General features: G+C 67.1%; 1 protein-coding gene across 8 annotated transcripts in view; it reads left to right on the top strand.

Moving 5' to 3' along the window:
* Window positions 1-16,598, top strand: part of MROH1 (maestro heat like repeat family member 1) — a 59,274-nt gene extending 42,676 nt beyond the window's left edge. For 4 of the 8 annotated variants that reach the window (XM_046024243.1, XM_046024259.1, XM_046024234.1 and 1 more), the window contains 15 exons: window positions 1,199-1,334; window positions 1,440-1,717; window positions 2,584-2,736; window positions 8,079-8,233; window positions 10,540-10,705; window positions 11,220-11,416; window positions 13,578-13,715; window positions 13,955-14,069; window positions 14,423-14,569; window positions 14,701-14,889; window positions 15,224-15,382; window positions 15,451-15,585; window positions 15,670-15,772; window positions 15,854-15,919; window positions 16,374-16,598. In XM_046024243.1, the coding sequence (XP_045880199.1) occupies window positions 1,199-1,334; window positions 1,440-1,717; window positions 2,584-2,736; window positions 8,079-8,233; window positions 10,540-10,705; window positions 11,220-11,416; window positions 13,578-13,715; window positions 13,955-14,069; window positions 14,423-14,569; window positions 14,701-14,889; window positions 15,224-15,382; window positions 15,451-15,585; window positions 15,670-15,772; window positions 15,854-15,919; window positions 16,374-16,459 (2,223 nt within the window). In that variant the 3' untranslated portion in view covers window positions 16,460-16,598. The other 4 variants (XM_046024279.1, XM_046024270.1, XR_006820992.1 and 1 more) reach the window with 3 other exon arrangements.
* Window positions 16,599-16,614: the final 16 nt, after the last annotated feature.

The following is a 16,614-nucleotide window of genomic DNA, read 5'->3' as shown; positions in this document are numbered from 1 at the left end:
TAACAGGTCTTCCCCGCGGGTCCCCCGGAAGCGGGGCCCGTGTCTGTGCAGCGCGCGCTGGGTCGGCGGGCTCGTGGCTCGTGTCCGAGTAGCTTTCTCTGCCGTCGCGTTTACTAGCTGCTTGTCGCTGGGATGTCCGAGAAGCATGTACTCGCGGGTACTTAGAGATGAGGTCGTTCATAAGATTCTTCGGTCATTTCTAGCGAGTTTTAGTTAACACTCTTCACGGGGGCTGACCGTTCTGCCCTCCCCGCCCAGTACCTGCGCCTCTGAGCCGTGCTAGCGCTCTGGGCCGCGCTTACAGAGTCCCCGCGGCTTCTTTCTGACCGCGTCCTGGTAGCGTCTGAGGATGGTTCTTGTGGTTGTCTCGCCTGTGTGTATTTGCTGACGCACCCGAGCGTTCATTCTGTGCTGGCCGGATCCGCCGCGTGTCTCTTGCTGGCTTCTGCCTCCCGTGTGTGCCTCGGCGGGCTTTTCCCACTCCGATTCCTTCAAGGCCTGCTTTCCACGTCATCCCGGTCCGCCTAGAGTTCGCTCCTGTGCGTGAGGACACAGATGTGTGACCTTGCTGGGTGGAGCAGCAGCTGCCCCCACTCCCCCGCTCTGCCCACTGCCCTCTGCTGGACACTCACTTCAGGGGGCAGCGGGGACGAGGGGCCCTTGGAGAGTCCTGGGCTTCCTTAAAGCGTGGGCGGGGCAGGGGGGCAGGTGGGGGCAGGAGGCGGAGAGGCGTGTAAGGGTGTCACAAGGCCCAGGGCAGGCAAGGCCGTTGCTCAGAGCAGAGCGGGCAAGGCTCTGTTTTCTGAGGGGTGGAGATGGGACGCTAAAAGACGGGACCAGGACCCAGCGAGGATGAGGGGGGGTCTCTCGCAGCCCCTCAACTGACAGGGGGCCTGCTTTCTCAGGGAGGGGACACCCCGCACCTATCCGCCAGGATCGGCAGAGCCGGGACTCCCTCCTCGCACCCCGATTGTCACTGTCTGCACACCTTACCCGCCCTCCTCCTCTCAGGGACCCTCCTCCTCCGCGGGGGTGGGGAGGAGCCAGCAAGGGGCTGTACTGGCCATCCTCTTGCCCGTATCTGGGTCCGGGTGTTACAGGGGGCACCTGCCCACCCCTGGCTTCTGCAGGGTCCCAGTCCCCCTCTCTGCTGTCCCCCCGAGTGCCTCTGCAGGACCCCCTCCATCTGTCTCTCCAGGCCCTGGTGCCCTTCCACAACCTGGGCCTCCTCATAGGCCTCTTCGCCCCTCGCTGTGCGGACCTGTGGCCCGCCACCCGCCAGGAGGCTGTGAGCTGTGTCTTCACCCTGCTGTATCTGCAGCTGGGCTACGAGGGTGAGCCCGGGCCGGAGGGAGGTGCTGGAGACTGAGGGGCAGAGTCTGGGCCCTGGGGGCTGCGGAAGTGCCTGCCCAGCTCCACTCTCCATCCTGCCTCCGTAGGCTTCGCCCGCGACTACCGGGACGATGCGGTTGAGCGACTCCTCACCCTCAAAGATGGCCTCGTGCACCCCGACCCTGACGTTCTCTTCCACACCTGCCGCAGCATCGGCCAGGTTACCAGCGGGAGCAGCCGCACAGGGCGGAGGGGCCGCACCGTCTGGGGCAGACACGGGGGCTCGGAGCAGCTAGGACCTTGTGTGTTGCGGGCTGCTCAGGGCGCTGGTGCGGGGCGCCGTGGGGCTGGTGGGCGTGGCGCAGAGGCGGGCGTCCCTCAGAAGGTGAGCCGTCCGGCACCACCGCTGGCCGGCGCTGCTCCCTCTCCCTGGGGTCCACCCTCTGAGGCCCGCAGCAGGGGCGTGGTCAGGAGCTGCTCTGGGGAGCCGAGAAAGCTGCCCCGGCCTCCCCCAAGAGCCCCCATGCCGGGGCAGGGCTCCTCTTCCATTTAGTATCCAGAAATGGCCCTCGGGGGTCTGGAAGCTGTCTCTCCCACAGAAGGAAGAAGGGAGGGGGTGACTCAGGGAGAGGCAAAGACCCAGGCTGGGGCGAGTCCTGGTGGATGGCAAGGGTGTGGGTGGCTGGGGTGAGACGTGGCGGATGTCCAGCCACCTTTCTGCCGTGGCTTCTGTGCGCGTGCTTTTGTGACCTCGTCCAGCCTGAGCGCTGCTTCTGCGCTGGAGCGCTGAGCTCGGGGCTCTGCTGGGCCGAGAGGACAAGGAGGGGGCTGTTGGGTGGGATGCATTACTGTCTGCCCTTGACTCTGGTCTGCAGAGCTCCAGAGCCACTGTGCCCGCAGAGACCCCTCCGCCCCCTCCCCCCAGGCATCCCAGCTGCTGCAGGTCAGGAGGGGCCTCCAAGGAGGGCACTCGGCCCGGGGCTGTGCTACAGGCACCACCTTCCAGGGGCCGGGGTAGGCAGGCCCTGGGGCCCGTGCCCGTGGCCTGGCGGGGTGTCAGTGTGGACAAGGCTCCCATGTGAGCCACCACCGCCCCTGGTGCCGGGACAGGGTAAGGAAGGCTGGAGGAGGGGCGTGAGCAGGCGGAAGTGGGGGCAGCCCTTGGGCAGCCGCCGACCCGGGATGTTGGGTCTGCCCGGAAGGGCGCCGGTCCCCACCCTCGCAGTTCTTCTGACACAACCGTCCTGCTAGATCATTGCGAAGCGCCTCCCGCCAGAGCAACTCATCAGCCTCTTGCTGACCATGTTTGAGGGGCTGGGCGACCCCGACAAGAACTGTTCTCGGGCTGCTACCGTCATGATCAACTGCCTGCTGAAGGAGCGAGGCAACGTGCTCCTGGAGAAGGTGCGGGGGCGGGGCCTGGGGTGGGGGGCGGGGCCGGGGCCGGCTGCCGGCGCTGGGGCTCCCGTGGTTCTGGCTCCTGTCCTCTTGCACTGCCGGCTGGATAAGCACTGGGTTCTCGCTTCCGGCCGAAGACAGGTGCGAACTGGGCCCAGGTGACTGCTGAGAAGTTGGGGGGGGAGGGAGCAAAGGGAAGAGATGCAGGGGTAAGGTGTAGGGAGCCCGTTAGCGAGTGGCCGCTGGGTGGGCGCTCTGCTGCAGGACCGGGAGAGCCCCGCCGCCAGCGGCCCCGGAGAGGCCGTGCGCGGGACACTCAGGTGCCGCCCGCTCCGTCTGCCCGTGCGTTCACCCTGCCTCTGGGCCTCTTGGCGGAGCTCGGTGGCTGTCTACGCAGTTGTTCCCAAGAGTGCACTGCCAGCTGCTCTGTGTCCCCGGCAGACCGACAGGCCCCTGTAGGGGTGAGGCAGGCTCCAAGGGTCCGGGGGTGCCTGCCCTGTCCTGCGCCTGGAAAGCATGTGAACGGACTTGTCCGAAGCACCCAGCCCCGGGAGTGCCCCCAGACGTGCACAAGCAGAGCCCCTGTCAGTCTCCCAGCCCCTGGTCCCTACACCGGCACCCCACAGGGCGGCGCGGAGCCCAGACTCCTCCAGGGCCTGCGTGCAGCGCCGCCCAGTGGTGACCTGGTCGTGCATGTTGCTGCCTCGCTCAGTCCCGCCTCACTCCTGCTTAAGCAGAGTGCTCCCCTTGTCCTGTGCATCGCGCCTCCGGCCTCAGTTCCCAGTCTGGGCAGTCTTTTTTTTGTTGTTGTTTAAAAGATTATTTATTTATTTATTTGACAGAGATCACAAGTAGGCAGAGAGGCAGGCAGAGAGAGAGAGGAAGCAGGCTCCCGGCTGAGCAGAGAGCCCGATGCGGGGCTCGATCCCAGGACCCTGGGATCATGACCCAAGCTGAAGGCAGAGGCTTTCACCCAGTGCCCCAGTCTGGGCAGTCTTTTTTTTTTTTTCTTTTTTTTTTAGTCTGGGCAGTCTTGACACGAGCTGTCAGAGCTCAGGTCCTTTGACATGAGGGCGCGTGTCTGTTGGGGATATACTGGGGGAAGCACGGTGGCCTGCAGGAGAGGCCCCCGCCGAGCTCTGCCACTGGCTTTCCAGGCAGCTCACCTCCGGCCAGCAGCAGGTAGGGCCCTGGCGAGCCCCATCGTGGCCAACTCCCACGCACACCCTTTCTGCCGAGCGCGCAAGGGCTCCGCAGACACATTCAGTCTGCGTCTCTCTGGCGGCCGATACGGTCGAACCGTCCGTCCGTGTGTGCTGGCGACTCGGGGGTCCTCCTTTGTGAAGACACCAGTGTTCTGCCCACCTCTCGTCTGGGCTGTCTGTGCTCTTGCTGGTGTGGAAGTACTTTATACGTGCAGGGCACGTGCTCTGTGGTGGAGGCGGGCACGCGCGGGGGAGTGTGCCCGCATCACGAGCACTTTCTCAAGACAGATGGGAGAGCGCTGGGCAGGGCCGTGGGACACCGAAGCCAGTTCCCAGCGGGGGCTGCAGCGGGCGCTGCAGCGGGCGCGGCCCGGTGGGCAGAGCCGGGACCTGGGAGGAGAGCTGCAGCAGGAGTGGGGGAAGGGGGCGCAGCCATGACAGGGCCTGCCGGCCGGAGGTCTGGCTTGTAGTGTGCGTCCCGCCGGGCGCCAGCTGGTACTTCGGACTGGTTTTGCTGTCAGTTCCCGCGTGATGAGTGACGGTGGGCGTCTCCTGGTGTGCTTGGTGGCTGTGCGTACGTCTTCTCTGGGGACGCATCTGTCTGTGTCCTTGGCCTGGTTTAACGTCCTGTCGTTGGACCCGTCATTGGGTCGCAGAGGTTGCGCGTGTTCCGAGTGCCGGTGCGACATCAGGTGTGTGTGGTTTACAGACGTTATTCCAGACGTTACAGACTCTAGGGCTCCTCCTCACTCCGCGGGCTGTGTCCTTTGATGCATAAAAGTGTTGTTGGTTTTTTTTTAAAGGTTTTATTTATTTGACAGAGACAGAGAGGGAACACAAGTAGTGGGAGAGGGAGAAGCAGGCTTCTCGCTGAGCAGGGAGTGCGACAGAGGGCTTGATCCCAGGACCCCGGGATCGGGATCGAACTGAGCTGAAGGCAGATGCTTAACAACTGAGCCCCCCAGGCGCCGTTTGTTTTCGTTTTTAAAAGAAAGCTCTACACCCAGTGTGGAGCTTGAGCTCATGACGCTGAGACCAAGAAGTGTGTGCTCGACCAGCTGAGCCAGTCAGGTACCGCTCGCGGGAGCTTTTAAGTTTGATGTAGTCCTATATTTTTGCCCACTTTTTGAAAAGATTTTAATTTATTTATTAGAGCAAGCCCAAGCAGAGGGAGAAGCAGGCTTCCCATGGAGCAGGGAGCCCGATTCGGGGCTCAATCCAGGGATCACGACCTGAGCTAAAGGCAGAAGCTCCTAACTGACCCCCCCAGGCACCCTGATATTTTTGCTTTTGTTGCCTGTTCTTTGGGTCACAGCCGGGAAGTCATCGCCAAACCAGTGCCACAAAGCTTTTCTTTCTTCCTAGGAGTTTTCTAGTTTTCGGTCTCGCCGCTCACGGTAGCTCCGGGCTCCTCTCGGCCCCTCACCCCGAGCTGGCGGGCTGGTGCTCATGGTGCTGCTTTTCCCCAAATGTCCTTTCCAGCTCAGGTTCACAGACAGGGCCCTTCCCACGCGGTGTTCCTGACTCCCAGGCCCGCACTGTGGATCTCCGGCCACCAGAGTCTCACGGGGGCCATGGCACACTGGCCTCTTGTGCCCACGGACGCCATGGCGGGCTGCCGTTTCCGTTCCTGTCCTGGCAGAGCTTGGCAGGGGGACGTCCTAGAGACGCCAGGACGCTGTTAGAGGGTCAGCTTCTCTGACATCAAATCAGAAGATGTGGTCCTCGGGGGTGACGCGCGACTGGACACAGCGTGAACTAGGGCGCATTGTACGACTGAGCACAGAGGGCAGGACCGGGCAGCTGCCGCAGGCTCCTGACCTCCGTGGTGCCGGAAGGCGGAGAAGGGCCTTCTGTGGGTGGCAGGGAGCGTGCAGGGGAAGCCGAGGGAACAGAACGGACGAGACGTCAACAGCATGGGGCTGGCACCGGGGCAGGCAGCCTGTGGCCCGGCGGCTCCCTGCGGGCCTGTGCCCCAGAGAAGTAGGACAGCCACACGGAGACTCGGACGTGGACGCTCACAGCAGCACTGTCCGTAACGGCCAAACGAGGGACACAGCCTACACGGGAGTCAAATGCGCTCCCGCACAACGAATCCTGCTTCAGCAGCCGAGCGGAACGAAGCCGAAACCCGCTGCCTGTGCACCGCCTGGGAGACATGTGCAAAACTCAAGACACGAGGCACCAAAGGCCTGGGGTGTGAGTGCACAGCTCCGACGTTCGCATGGAAGGCCGGGGGGCTGCTGGCTGCCAGGGCGGGGCGGGGTGGCTGATGCACGTGACGTTTCTTGGGGTGACGGGGACGCTCTTGGATAGGTGGGTGCGGCTGCCTGACGCTCTGGGCACCCCAGAGACCCCCGAGTTGCCCACGTACAGCGGGTGGGCTCCGTGGCGAGTGGTCCTAGGTGCAAAGGCGCCGGGAAGGACCCACGGAGCAGGAGAGCGAGAGCAGGGGCACCGTGCGAGTAAAGCTGAGCCAGAACGACCAAGCAGGCCAAGCCCCACGCGGTGGGCCGTCGGAACGCAGACCCCCATCCTAGGACAGGACGGGGCTGGCTCACTGGAGCCGACCCTGGGCCGAGAGCCTCCGCAGCCCTGCACCGGGGTTCTAGGTGCTGAGCGAAACAGGCAGAAGCAAGGAAAGTATCAGAGACACAGGATAAACCCAGCAAACCAGCCGGGAGGAAACACCTGGCGAGTCGGGCAGAGCCAGCACCCGAAGTGGGCGACCGGGGGAAGCCGCTCCCTCCTGCGCCTGCAGAACCGCCCGAGGGACGCGGAAGTCAGGTGGGCCGGCAGCCGTGGTCGCAGCCCAGCGCACGCGCAGCCCGTGTGTCCAGGCCCAGAGCCCGGGAGAGTGGAGCGCGTCCAGGCCTGGACTCGGGGGGCGGGGGGTTCCTGTGGACACCGCTGCTCCGGCGGGAACAGGACCCCAGGCCCAGCTGGCGTGGAAGACACCCCTCCCGGCTCAGCACGTCCTCACTGCTGGGACTCCCCCGGCCGGCCTGGAGAGGACGCGGCTCCCTGTGGCGGGGCCCTGACTGGTGGGGCCTAGAAGGCAGTGACGGCCAGGTCAGTGGGAGGACAGTCCTGGCGTGAGTGCACTAATCTGCTTTCTGTACCCAAAGCTGTAAAAGAGTGTCGTCGTGGTCTCGAGTCTTGAGAAGCGACAGTGACAGCAGGGGAGGCCTGCAACCCAGCCAGACCCTCCCACGGCCCCTCCCCAGCCTCGGGCCCCATGTGCCCTTGCTGGCCGGCCTGGGCCTGGCCTGGAACCTTCCAGCGTCACAGCCGTGGCCTTTCCTGCTGCTCCTGCCTCCCGGGCACCCAGCAGGGGCAGTGCACGGGTCTGCCAGCTGCCCTCGTCCAGGGGACCGTGTGCCTGCCGCCGTCTCGTCTGCTGTCCTCTCAGACCCGTGTCTGCCACTATGCAGCCCCCAGGGTCGTGGATCTCAGTGCTTGGGGCCAGCGACCCCTCTGCGTCAGCCCGGGGACCCGCGGTGACGAGGCCATGCCCAGAATAGGGCCTGCTGGACCAGGGCGGGGCAGGGGCACAGGCCGCCCGCGGTCGCACTCTGCCTGCTGCTTGCACCCAATGGCCCCTCCGGCTTCTGGGACGACGGCGGCCTGCCACCCGTGCCCCAGCACAGCCCAAGAGCCAGCATCCGCTTCCTGGTCCTCCCTGTCCCAACGCACCATTCACCTCGTCGCCTGGCGCGGGTGGCTGTGCGTGCCGTTCCAGGGGCCAGAAGCTGCGTGTCCCTGCCCGGGGCTATGAGGGCCCTGTAGGGGCTGGTGACCGCCATGTGCACCCCAGCGGCACGCGCCCCACAGACCGCCGCCCCGTGTGCCCTTGGCACCCCCAGCCCCTGGCTGGCCTGGCAGGCGCTTGTTACTCCCATGTGGAGTCTAGGTCCTTGTTCTCGGGCAATGGCGACTCCGCCCGAGGGTGCCAGGCTCTTGCCTTCTCCCTTCGGTCTGGTGGCCAGCAGTGTGATCTGTGGGGCTCCCCTCCCCACGGCCCCGCTGAGTGGGGCTCACGGCCAGCCGCTCTCCCCAGGGCCCGGTGCTCTGCGGGCTCTGGAATGGCTCGGGCTGTGGGGGTGGGCCCAGGGCCTGACCTCCATGGCCCCCTGCCCGCAGGTACCTGAGCTCGTGAGCGTGCTCCGCTCGAAGCTGCGGGACACCCGGGAGGAGGACATCCTGCAGGCCGCCCAGCACAGCATGTACCTCCTGGCGTCCCAGCACTGCGCCGCCGTGGTGGCCAGCCTCCTGGGCAGCCCCCTGCCCTTTGACAGGTATGTGGCAGCTGCCAGCCGGCGTGGGGACTGGGGTCCAGCTCACACACGGGACTCGAGGGTCCCGCCTGTCACCAGCCCCTCCTGCGTCAGTGCACACAGACCCTTGCTCCGCTGGGCAGGGTCCCCCCCTCGCACTTCCAGCTCCTGACTTCCTGCCAGTGACCGTCAAAGGAGAGGGTCTCTCTCTGCCCGAGGCCTGCGCCCTGGTCCTGCCTTCGCTGCTGGCAAGGCCTCTGAGCTCCCGTGCCGGGCTCCTCCGTGCCCCATGTGGGGGCTCCCCCACCCCTGGCTGGCAGCTGTGCACGCTCCTCTCCCTGACTCGTGTTGGCTGTGTTTTGCTGAGGTTGTGTGGAGGCCTGCCGCCCGGTCGGGACGCCTCTCTTCCTCAGGGATGCTCCCAACGTTGGGGTACGTCGTCAGCTGTCCTGGCCCCGTCACCCTTGTCTGCCTGGCCTTCCGACGCAGATGGCTGCGTTCCCTGGCTGGCGCGACGGGAGCCCCGCCCCCGCTGTGACTTCTCCGCCTCGCCTCTTCTCTCTCGAACTTCTTTCTTGTCTCTTTTTAGCTTGACTGGGCCTATTTTGTGAATTTGTTTGGCCTCCGAATTAGTTCAGAGGTCACACCCCACTTCTGTTCTAGCCGAGGCCCTGAGAGTGAGCCGGTGTGCACAGAGCCCGGCTCACAAGCACCTCCCTCGGGCAACTTGGGCTGTTGCACGTGGGGTTCCCTCTGGGCCTCTGCATGGACACGGCGGACACAGAAGGGTCTGGCTGTGGCCTGTGGCCCGCCGGTCGCGCAGCTCCTGTAGGTCCCTGCCCCTTTGCTCGTCACTCGTCCCATGGCTTCTCCTTTCGCGGAGGCGTCACTGGCACCATCCACGGGCCGGGATGGGAAGGGCAGGGAAGTGTCCACCCCCCAGCAGTGCCCGTGTGCCCCTCACTTGAACCGCCGCGAAATGTCCCGCCGTCTGACTGCTGTCGCTAGACACACGCTTCGCTCCGTCGTGAGCTCAGATAACAGAAACCGCTAGAAGAGCCGCCGGCGTTTCCTCTGGCTTCCTTGACGAAGCCCGGTCTCTGCCTGGGGCACACGTGCTGGGGGGGGTCGCTGCAGGCAGCCCACCCCCAGTTTATGCACAAGAGTCAAACTGTCCCAGCCCAGGCATCTGACGGGGCAGCTGTGGGCCCGATCCGGCCAGCAACTGGTTTTTGTCCAACGTGTGAGCTCACGATGGGCTTACGAGTGGTTAGGAAAGGAAATCAAAATAATAATACTTTGTGGCTTGTGAAAGATCATACGAAATTGAAATCCGCCCATAAGCAAAGTGATTGGAACATGCTGCGCCCGCTCCCTGCCGTGGCAGCGTCTGCAGAGGCCCGATGTCTGAGGTCAGAAGGTGCTGGGCCCTGCCCTGGACACAGGTGGACGGGGGCCCACCAGCTGCCATGCCCAGCGCCTCCCCGTGTCCCCATCGAAGCGCCACACCCTGGCCTCCTGCTGGGCACGCGTGTTTGGTCATGTCGGCCGCAGCTTGGCCCGTGTCGCTTTCCTTCTGCGCGGTGGGTCCTTGGTGTCTCCCCACTGAGAGTCTGTGGGCTCCGCCTCTGGGATGGGAAGGTGCCCTCGCCCAGCTGCCCTTGAACGTTCCCTGGAGTCGGGAGTCTGGTCTGACAGGTCTTTCCGTGCGCGGGTGGGGGGCTGGGCCAGGCCGCCAGCGTCTGTCCTCAGTCCTGCACACTTTCCTTCCTTTTTCTCTTGGAGACTCATCCTCCTCTTCCTCACCTTTCTGTCCCTCCCGGCTCTTGTACTGAGTTCAAGGGGACCTCTCCCGGCGGGGGTCCCCGTCACCGAGGGCGCGGCTGGGCTGAGCTGGCGCCAGACCTCCCGTGTCTTGGGGGAAGGGTGGTGGCTGTTCCTTCCAAACTGCTCTTCGGAAGGTCCAGGTCGCACCAGATGTTTGACGCGCGTCGTTTCTGTGCGGGCCCGAAGACTGGGGCAGCCGTGCTCCCGGGGCCTGGTTCGCCCGGCTTGCTCTGGCCGGGGCCTGCAGAACGCGCTCTCCTCCGGGAAAACCTCCCAGGGGGCCTCAGGGCCCGTCTTCTCAGTCGCCTCATTCTCCCTGCTCTCTGTGGCCAGCCGCTCGCATCCCAGACCCCCGGGGCAGGGGCGGGTTGGATGGGATGCGAGGTCAGGGGGTCGTCTCCCAGCTGGTGGGAGTGAAGGCTCGCGGGCGCGTCGGGGAGCCACGGTGCGGTGCGGGGCCGGCAGTGACCTGGGGTGACGGGCCTTCCGCCCTGTTCCAGCCACACCTGCACTCTGTGGCGGGCGCTGGCTGTGGAGCCCGGCCTCACCACGCAGGTCCTGGGGCTGCTGCTGGACAAGATGAGCAGGGACGTCCCGTTCAAGGAGACCCGGACCTTCCTGCTGAGCAGCTCCCCGGGCCGCGAGGCCACTCTGCTACCCCTTGCGGTGAGTGGGGCCCCGGGGCTGACGTGCGGGGCCCCGCGCGGCCTTCCCCCTGCTCGCCGAGGAGGCCGGGCGAGGGGCCGTGCTGCTTCCGGCGAGAGGACCCCACAGGTGGCCCGGGTGCCACCCTTCAGGCACCTGGCAGCTAACGGGGGTGCGGGCGCCGGCCCGGCTCGTAAAGGCCCCACAGGTGTTGGTCCCCAAGGGCATTGACTCCGTTTCATCCTGCAGAAAAAAGTAAGCCCGCTTGGCAACATTCTCAGCAGTAACGCAGCTGCGAGAATTCCCTCCCCCTCCTGCTATGGAACCGAGCACAGAGGGCGGGAGGCCTGTCCCCAGGGTGGCCCCTGATGGCCCAGCTGTAGGCTGCAGCCTTCCCCGGGGCCGAGCTCCCCCACGCATCCGGCTGCATGCCAACATGGGCCGCGGGCTGGGCCGGTTTTGGGGTGCAGGGCCCGGCCTTCACCGTGGCCAGCCCCTGAGGGAGGGCTGAGCCTGAAGCGGCCCCTGTCCCCAGGCCACGTGTGCGCTATATGAGGTCATGAGCGTGCCGGCGTCCGGGCCCGCGGTGCTCGGGCTCTACCCGCAGCTGTTCGCGGCGCTGCTGCTGCGGGTCAGCTGCACCGTGGGCGTCGTGCTGCCGCGGACCCTGCAGGCCAAGGAGAGGAGGAGCGCGGCCTCTGCTCCAGCCCCCAGGACCCTCGAGCCCTGCAGGTAGGCGGGCCCCCCCCACTGCCCCCGGCACTGTGGCATGAGCCCGTGTGTGTGCACGCGTGTGCAAGCCCGCCCGGCATCCTGGCAGTCAGGGACAGGACCGGAAGCGCAGGCCAGGCCTTGGGGGCTTGGCTCAGGGGCTGCTTTGTGTCTGGGACACTGGCACTTCCCCCGGGGATGACGTCCCGGGCCCCACAGTCCGGGCAAAGGGCTGTGGGGGAGGCGGTTGCCGCTTCCCCGTGGCCTGCAGGGGCTTGTAGGACGCTGGTAGGTCCAGAGTCCTGTCTCCTCTGGAACGTGGAGCCACGGGGAGCGTTGGGTGCAGGGGATCGCGGGCTGAGCCCCCACTTACGGCCCTACGGGTGCCACAGCTCTGGCTTTCCGCCGCCCTCCCGCCGCGTCAGGCTCTCCAGACGCCCAGCCCCGCGGAGGGGGCTCGGCAGCTGCCCCACACCACCAGCCTCTACAGCCCCTGCCCTGCAGCTGTCACTGGGGTGTGGGCACCTTGTGGCCTCTACCAAGTGGGCCCGGGGTCCTGGGGCAGCAGGCCAGCGGCTGGAGCGGCCTGCCAGCCGCGGTCGCCAGAGCTTCTGGCGCTGGGACACCTGCCTGCCTGTCCTGGTCTCTGGGCTCATTCCTGAGGCACCTCAGGGCTCCAGGTGACTGCCCCAGACCACAGGGCGACACAGGAATCCGGAGGGACAGTGAGCTCAGGCTGCCTGCGGGGTCAGAAGGGGCCCTGGGGCGCGCAGCGGGCAGCATTGGCTTGTCCCCTCCCCAAGCCCACCGGGCTGCCCCACCGCAGGAGCCACTCACGCCTTCTGCCAGAGACCGTTCGCCAGAGCCTTCTGGTTCTGCGCAGACCACACGGACAATGCGGATGGACTTGGTGCCATGGCCTGGGAGCTGCAGGGCTACAAGCCCCCTTCGGGCTCCCCAGCTGCCGCCCCTGAGCTGAGGGGTGCAGGGCCAGGGCTCGGAAGTCCGACCCCGGGAAGGGCCCCATCCGAAGAGCCCCAGGCAGCACGGTGGACAGGCCGCGGTGGTGCCGTGTCCAAGCGGTTAACACACTTCTCAGCCCGACCTGCATCCCAGCACTAGAGCTTGGTCACAGCCCGTCAGAACTGGAACTGGCCCTGAACGAGCCGTCTGGGTCACAGAGCCCCGCCGCTCGTGGAGGCCTGGCGGGAACCCGCGGCCGGTACCAGCGTCATGTGCGCTGCCCCGGGGGGGTGGCCACTTGCCGGGGAAGGGTCGGCGCTGTGGTCCCGGCATCCTCTGTGCGACCCCCACAGCCCCGGTGAGCGTGCTCGGGGCTACAGGCGGGGTTCTGCCGATGCTGCGCTCTCCGGAGACCCAGGCCGCGGCGTCCCGCCCGTAGCCTGCCGACTGCCGGCCGAGTGCTTCCGCGTCAGCTGGGCAAAAGGCAGTTGCTAAATCCCAGCTGCGCTCTGGGGGCTCTGGCCGCCGGTAAGGGAGACGCGAGAGGCAGGTGCCGGCAGGGCTGGGCGGAGGCGGCAGGCACAGCTGCACCTGCCGTCCCCCTAGCGGCTGCGTCGAGGTGGAGCTGGACGCGTCCCAGCCAGCCGCCGGCCAGTCCCGGCCTGTGGGCAGGGCTGCCTTCCTCACTGGCAAGGAGCCCCAGCTGCTGTCCCTTCCCTGGGCTCTGGGGTCTCCCGGGGGGGGGGGTGCGGCTGTGCGCCTGTGAGCGCGGGGGCCCCGTTCTTGGACCCTGCCCCTCCGGCTGCCCGCATCGGGTTCCCCCTGCCGCTCATCCAAAGGCCCCTCGCAAACCAGACCCCGACCTGCCTTCGGCTTCGCTTTTCTCGACAGCTTTCTATGCCCTTTCTTCTGTTTTTTGTTTTAATTAAATGGAGGTCGTCAAGGCAAGGGGAAAACTCCGTAGGCTGTGACGCTGACGGTGCCGGGGCCTTGGGGCCACTGCCTGCAGCCATCCCCCACCTGCCGTCATGGGGCGGTCAGAGGGCCCAGAGCCCCCTCCTGGTGCCCAGCTCGAGACAGGGGGAGCCTGAGGGGCCCCCCAGAGGGTGCTGCTGGCAGGACACGGGCCAGGCAGCCCCGAGACACCCCCCCCCAGGAGGCTGAGTCTGTCCATGTGGGCCCGTGGCAACCCCAGACCCGTGCGCGCGTGTCCCCGCAGCTCTGCCGTGGAGGCCCTGCAGGCCATGCTGCTCCGGGGCGGCAGCGAGGACGTGGTGCAGCGCATGGAGCTGGAGGGAGGCTGGCAGCTGCTCAGGACCTCGGCGGGGCACGAGGAGGGGGTCGCCCGGCTGGCCAGGTTCGGTGTGGGCTGTCTGGGGTCCTGGACCCCCGCACATGAGGACCAGGGCCCTCCGCCCTGCCGCATAGCTGGGCTGGGGACCTCCCTGGGGGTGTGCCAAGTGGGGAGGCCACCAAGGCAGCTGTGCTGACAACTTGGGGCAGGGGGCGAGGGCAGCCCTCACGTCCACGTGGGAGTTGGGGCAGGGCAGCCCGAGGCCCCAACGCTCACAGTGTGCGGCTGGCCTCCCTCCCTAGCGCCATGGCCAAATTCGCGGGCCCCCGGCTGCCCCTGGTGATGACGGCGCTCGTGTGCACGCAGGGCAGCACATACGAGATCCAGCGGGTCACCTCCACGGGGTTTCTGGCCGAGGTAGGGGTCACTTGCTCCAGATGGCCACGGGGCCTGCGAGGGCGGGGGATGCTCTGGCCCACCGGTGGGAGACGGCCCCGCTGTGCGCCCCATGAAGAGAGGCCTTGGCTGTGCGGTCCGTGCTGGGCCCTGTGCTGGGCCCTGTGCTGGGCCCCAGGCATCCCTCCCTTGGTAGCCCTTCTGCGGCCGACCGTGCCCGTGCCAAATGATGGACCCCAAGTGAGCTGGGTCGAGAGTCAGAGACAAGAGGCCTCGGCCACGGGCGCTGCTCCCCGCAAGTCTGGACCAGGCCCGGGGAGGGGACAAGGCCCCGGGGTCCGTGCAGTGGGAGGTCACGGCACCTCTGCTTCCAGCTGCTGAACAGCAACGTGGTGAACGACCTAATGCTCCTGGAGTCGCTGCTGGACAGCCTGGTGGCCCGGCAGAAGGACCCGTGCGCCAGCGTGCGGCGGCTGGTGCTCCGAGGCCTGGCCAACATTGCCTCCGGCTCCCCGGACAAGGTCAGGAGCGCTGTGTGGGTGCTGGGCTTGGGCATGGGGGTGGGGGGCCAGCGGGCAGCACCATGGGGACGGGTCTGCGGGACCCGGGGCACAGCTGAATGTGGGCACTGCCACCCCCCCACCCCCGCCAGGTGCAGGCCCATGGCCCCCAGGTCCTGACGGCTGTGCTCGGCGGGCTGGACGACAGGGACGACCCTCACAGCCTGGTGGCCCTGGAGGCCATGGTGGGCCTGGTGAGGCTGCTGGACCTGATGGAGCCCCAGGACCTGCAGCCTGTGCTGCTGCACGTGGCCATCCGCATCCGGCCCTTCTTCGACAGCGTAGGCTGGCCGGGGCCTCGCGTTCCTCCCACCCCCACGGCACCTCCTCTCTGAGTCTTGGGCCCCAGCTCTACCCTGCTACGTGGGCCCCACAGCCTGGGTGTCACCCCTGTACCCGCCGCAGACCCTCTGGAGTAACGGGGCTGGGGTCCTCCCCGGCCCCGCCGCAGTCCCACGAGGGCTTGTTCGTCCTTGCCAGCCCCTCCCCATCCCTCCCCGGGTTCCCGTGCTGGGCAGGGCACGTGCGCATTACACAGGGACAAGGAGGGTGGCATAGGGGAAAGGCCTGAGGCCCGCACCGGCTGACACCGCCCCTCCGCCCCCGCCGTCGCAGGAGAAGCCGGAGCTCCGCGCCGCCTCCGTCCGCCTCTTCGGGCACCTCAACAAGGCCTGCCACGGCGGGGGCTGCGAGGACGTGTTCCTGGAGCAGGTGGCGGGCGGGCTGGTGCCCCTGCTGCTGCACTTGCAGGACCCCCAGGCCGCCGTGAGCAGCGTGAGTCTCCCGCAGGGGCCGGGCGGGCCGGGCTCTCGGACGCGGGGACTCACCCGGACGACCCGCAGGCCTGCAGGTTCGCCCTGTGCATGAGCGGCCCCAACCTCAAGTGCGAGGAGCTGACCGCGGCCCTGCAGAAGCACCTCCGGGAGGGGCGGGGCCTGCACTTTGGGGAGTTCCTCAACTGCGCCTGCAAACTCCTGGTGAGGGCCAGGGCCGGGGGCGCGCGGGGGCGGGCCGGGGGCGCGCGAGGGCGGGCCGGGGGCCGGCTCATGGCCTCTCTGCAGATGCACCACTTCCCAGACCTGCTGGGCCGCCTGGTGAGCACCAGCCTGTTCTACTTCAAGAGCAGTTGGGAGGACGTCCGCGCTGCTGCCCCGATGCTCACAGGTGAGCCGTGCCCCCTCGGGCCTCGCCCACCTGCCTGGCCCACCCCTGACTACGCCCCTATCCCCCCGCCCCGCCGCCCAGGGTTCCTGGTGCTGCACGCGGAGGCAGAGCACCGGCCGCAGGTGGACCTGGAGCCGCTCACTGCAGGTCAGCCCCGGGCAAGCCCCGCCCCGCCCTGCCCCACCCCACCCCCAACCTATCCGCCGCGCGGGGCCTCACTGACCTGTGGGCACCAGGGGGGACTAAGTGATTTTCCTGGATTTCAAGGATTTTTCCCCTGTCACTGGTGACCTCATCGTCTCTAGTAATTCACGGAAACTTCTTAACTGTTCCAAAAGAGCTTAAAAAACACTAAAAAAGGAAAAACTATCTTTCCGTTGGCTCTCAGGCGCTCCCGGCAGAGGGCTGTCTTAGGAGGGCGGTGGGCGGGTGGCCCCAGCGGGCGGGGGCGGGAGGGGGGGTGTGCACTGGGAGGGAGGTGGGCCCAGGCCCGCGGCTGCGTGGTGGGGTGTTGGCAGCGGCCGGGGCTCAGGGCGTCCCCTAGGGGCTGCACAGGCAACCCTTGGCTGCAGCCCGCTGTCCCCCCGCTCCCGTCCCCCAGCGCTCCAGCTGCTGCTCAAGGACCCAGCCCCCCTGGTGCGCGTGAAGGCTGCAGAGACTCTGGGCCGCCTGGGGAAGTTCGCCTGAGGCTCCCGCAGTGGCGCCACCCGGACAAGCAACAGCAGCCTGGGTCGGAGCCCCCTGAGGGTCCCAAGGAGCCCCCTGCCCCGGGCGGAGTCGGGAGCTGCTGGCGCCCCCGCCACACAGGGGTCCACCGCTTGCCCTTCTGGAGAGGCCGCAGG

Source organism: Meles meles, chromosome 1, assembly GCF_922984935.1.
Source record: "Meles meles chromosome 1, mMelMel3.1 paternal haplotype, whole genome shotgun sequence".
Taxonomy (NCBI): Eukaryota; Metazoa; Chordata; class Mammalia; order Carnivora; family Mustelidae; genus Meles; species Meles meles.
The sequence above is the reverse complement of the archived record's forward strand: the minus strand, read 5'-3'. Positions and strand labels throughout refer to the sequence as shown.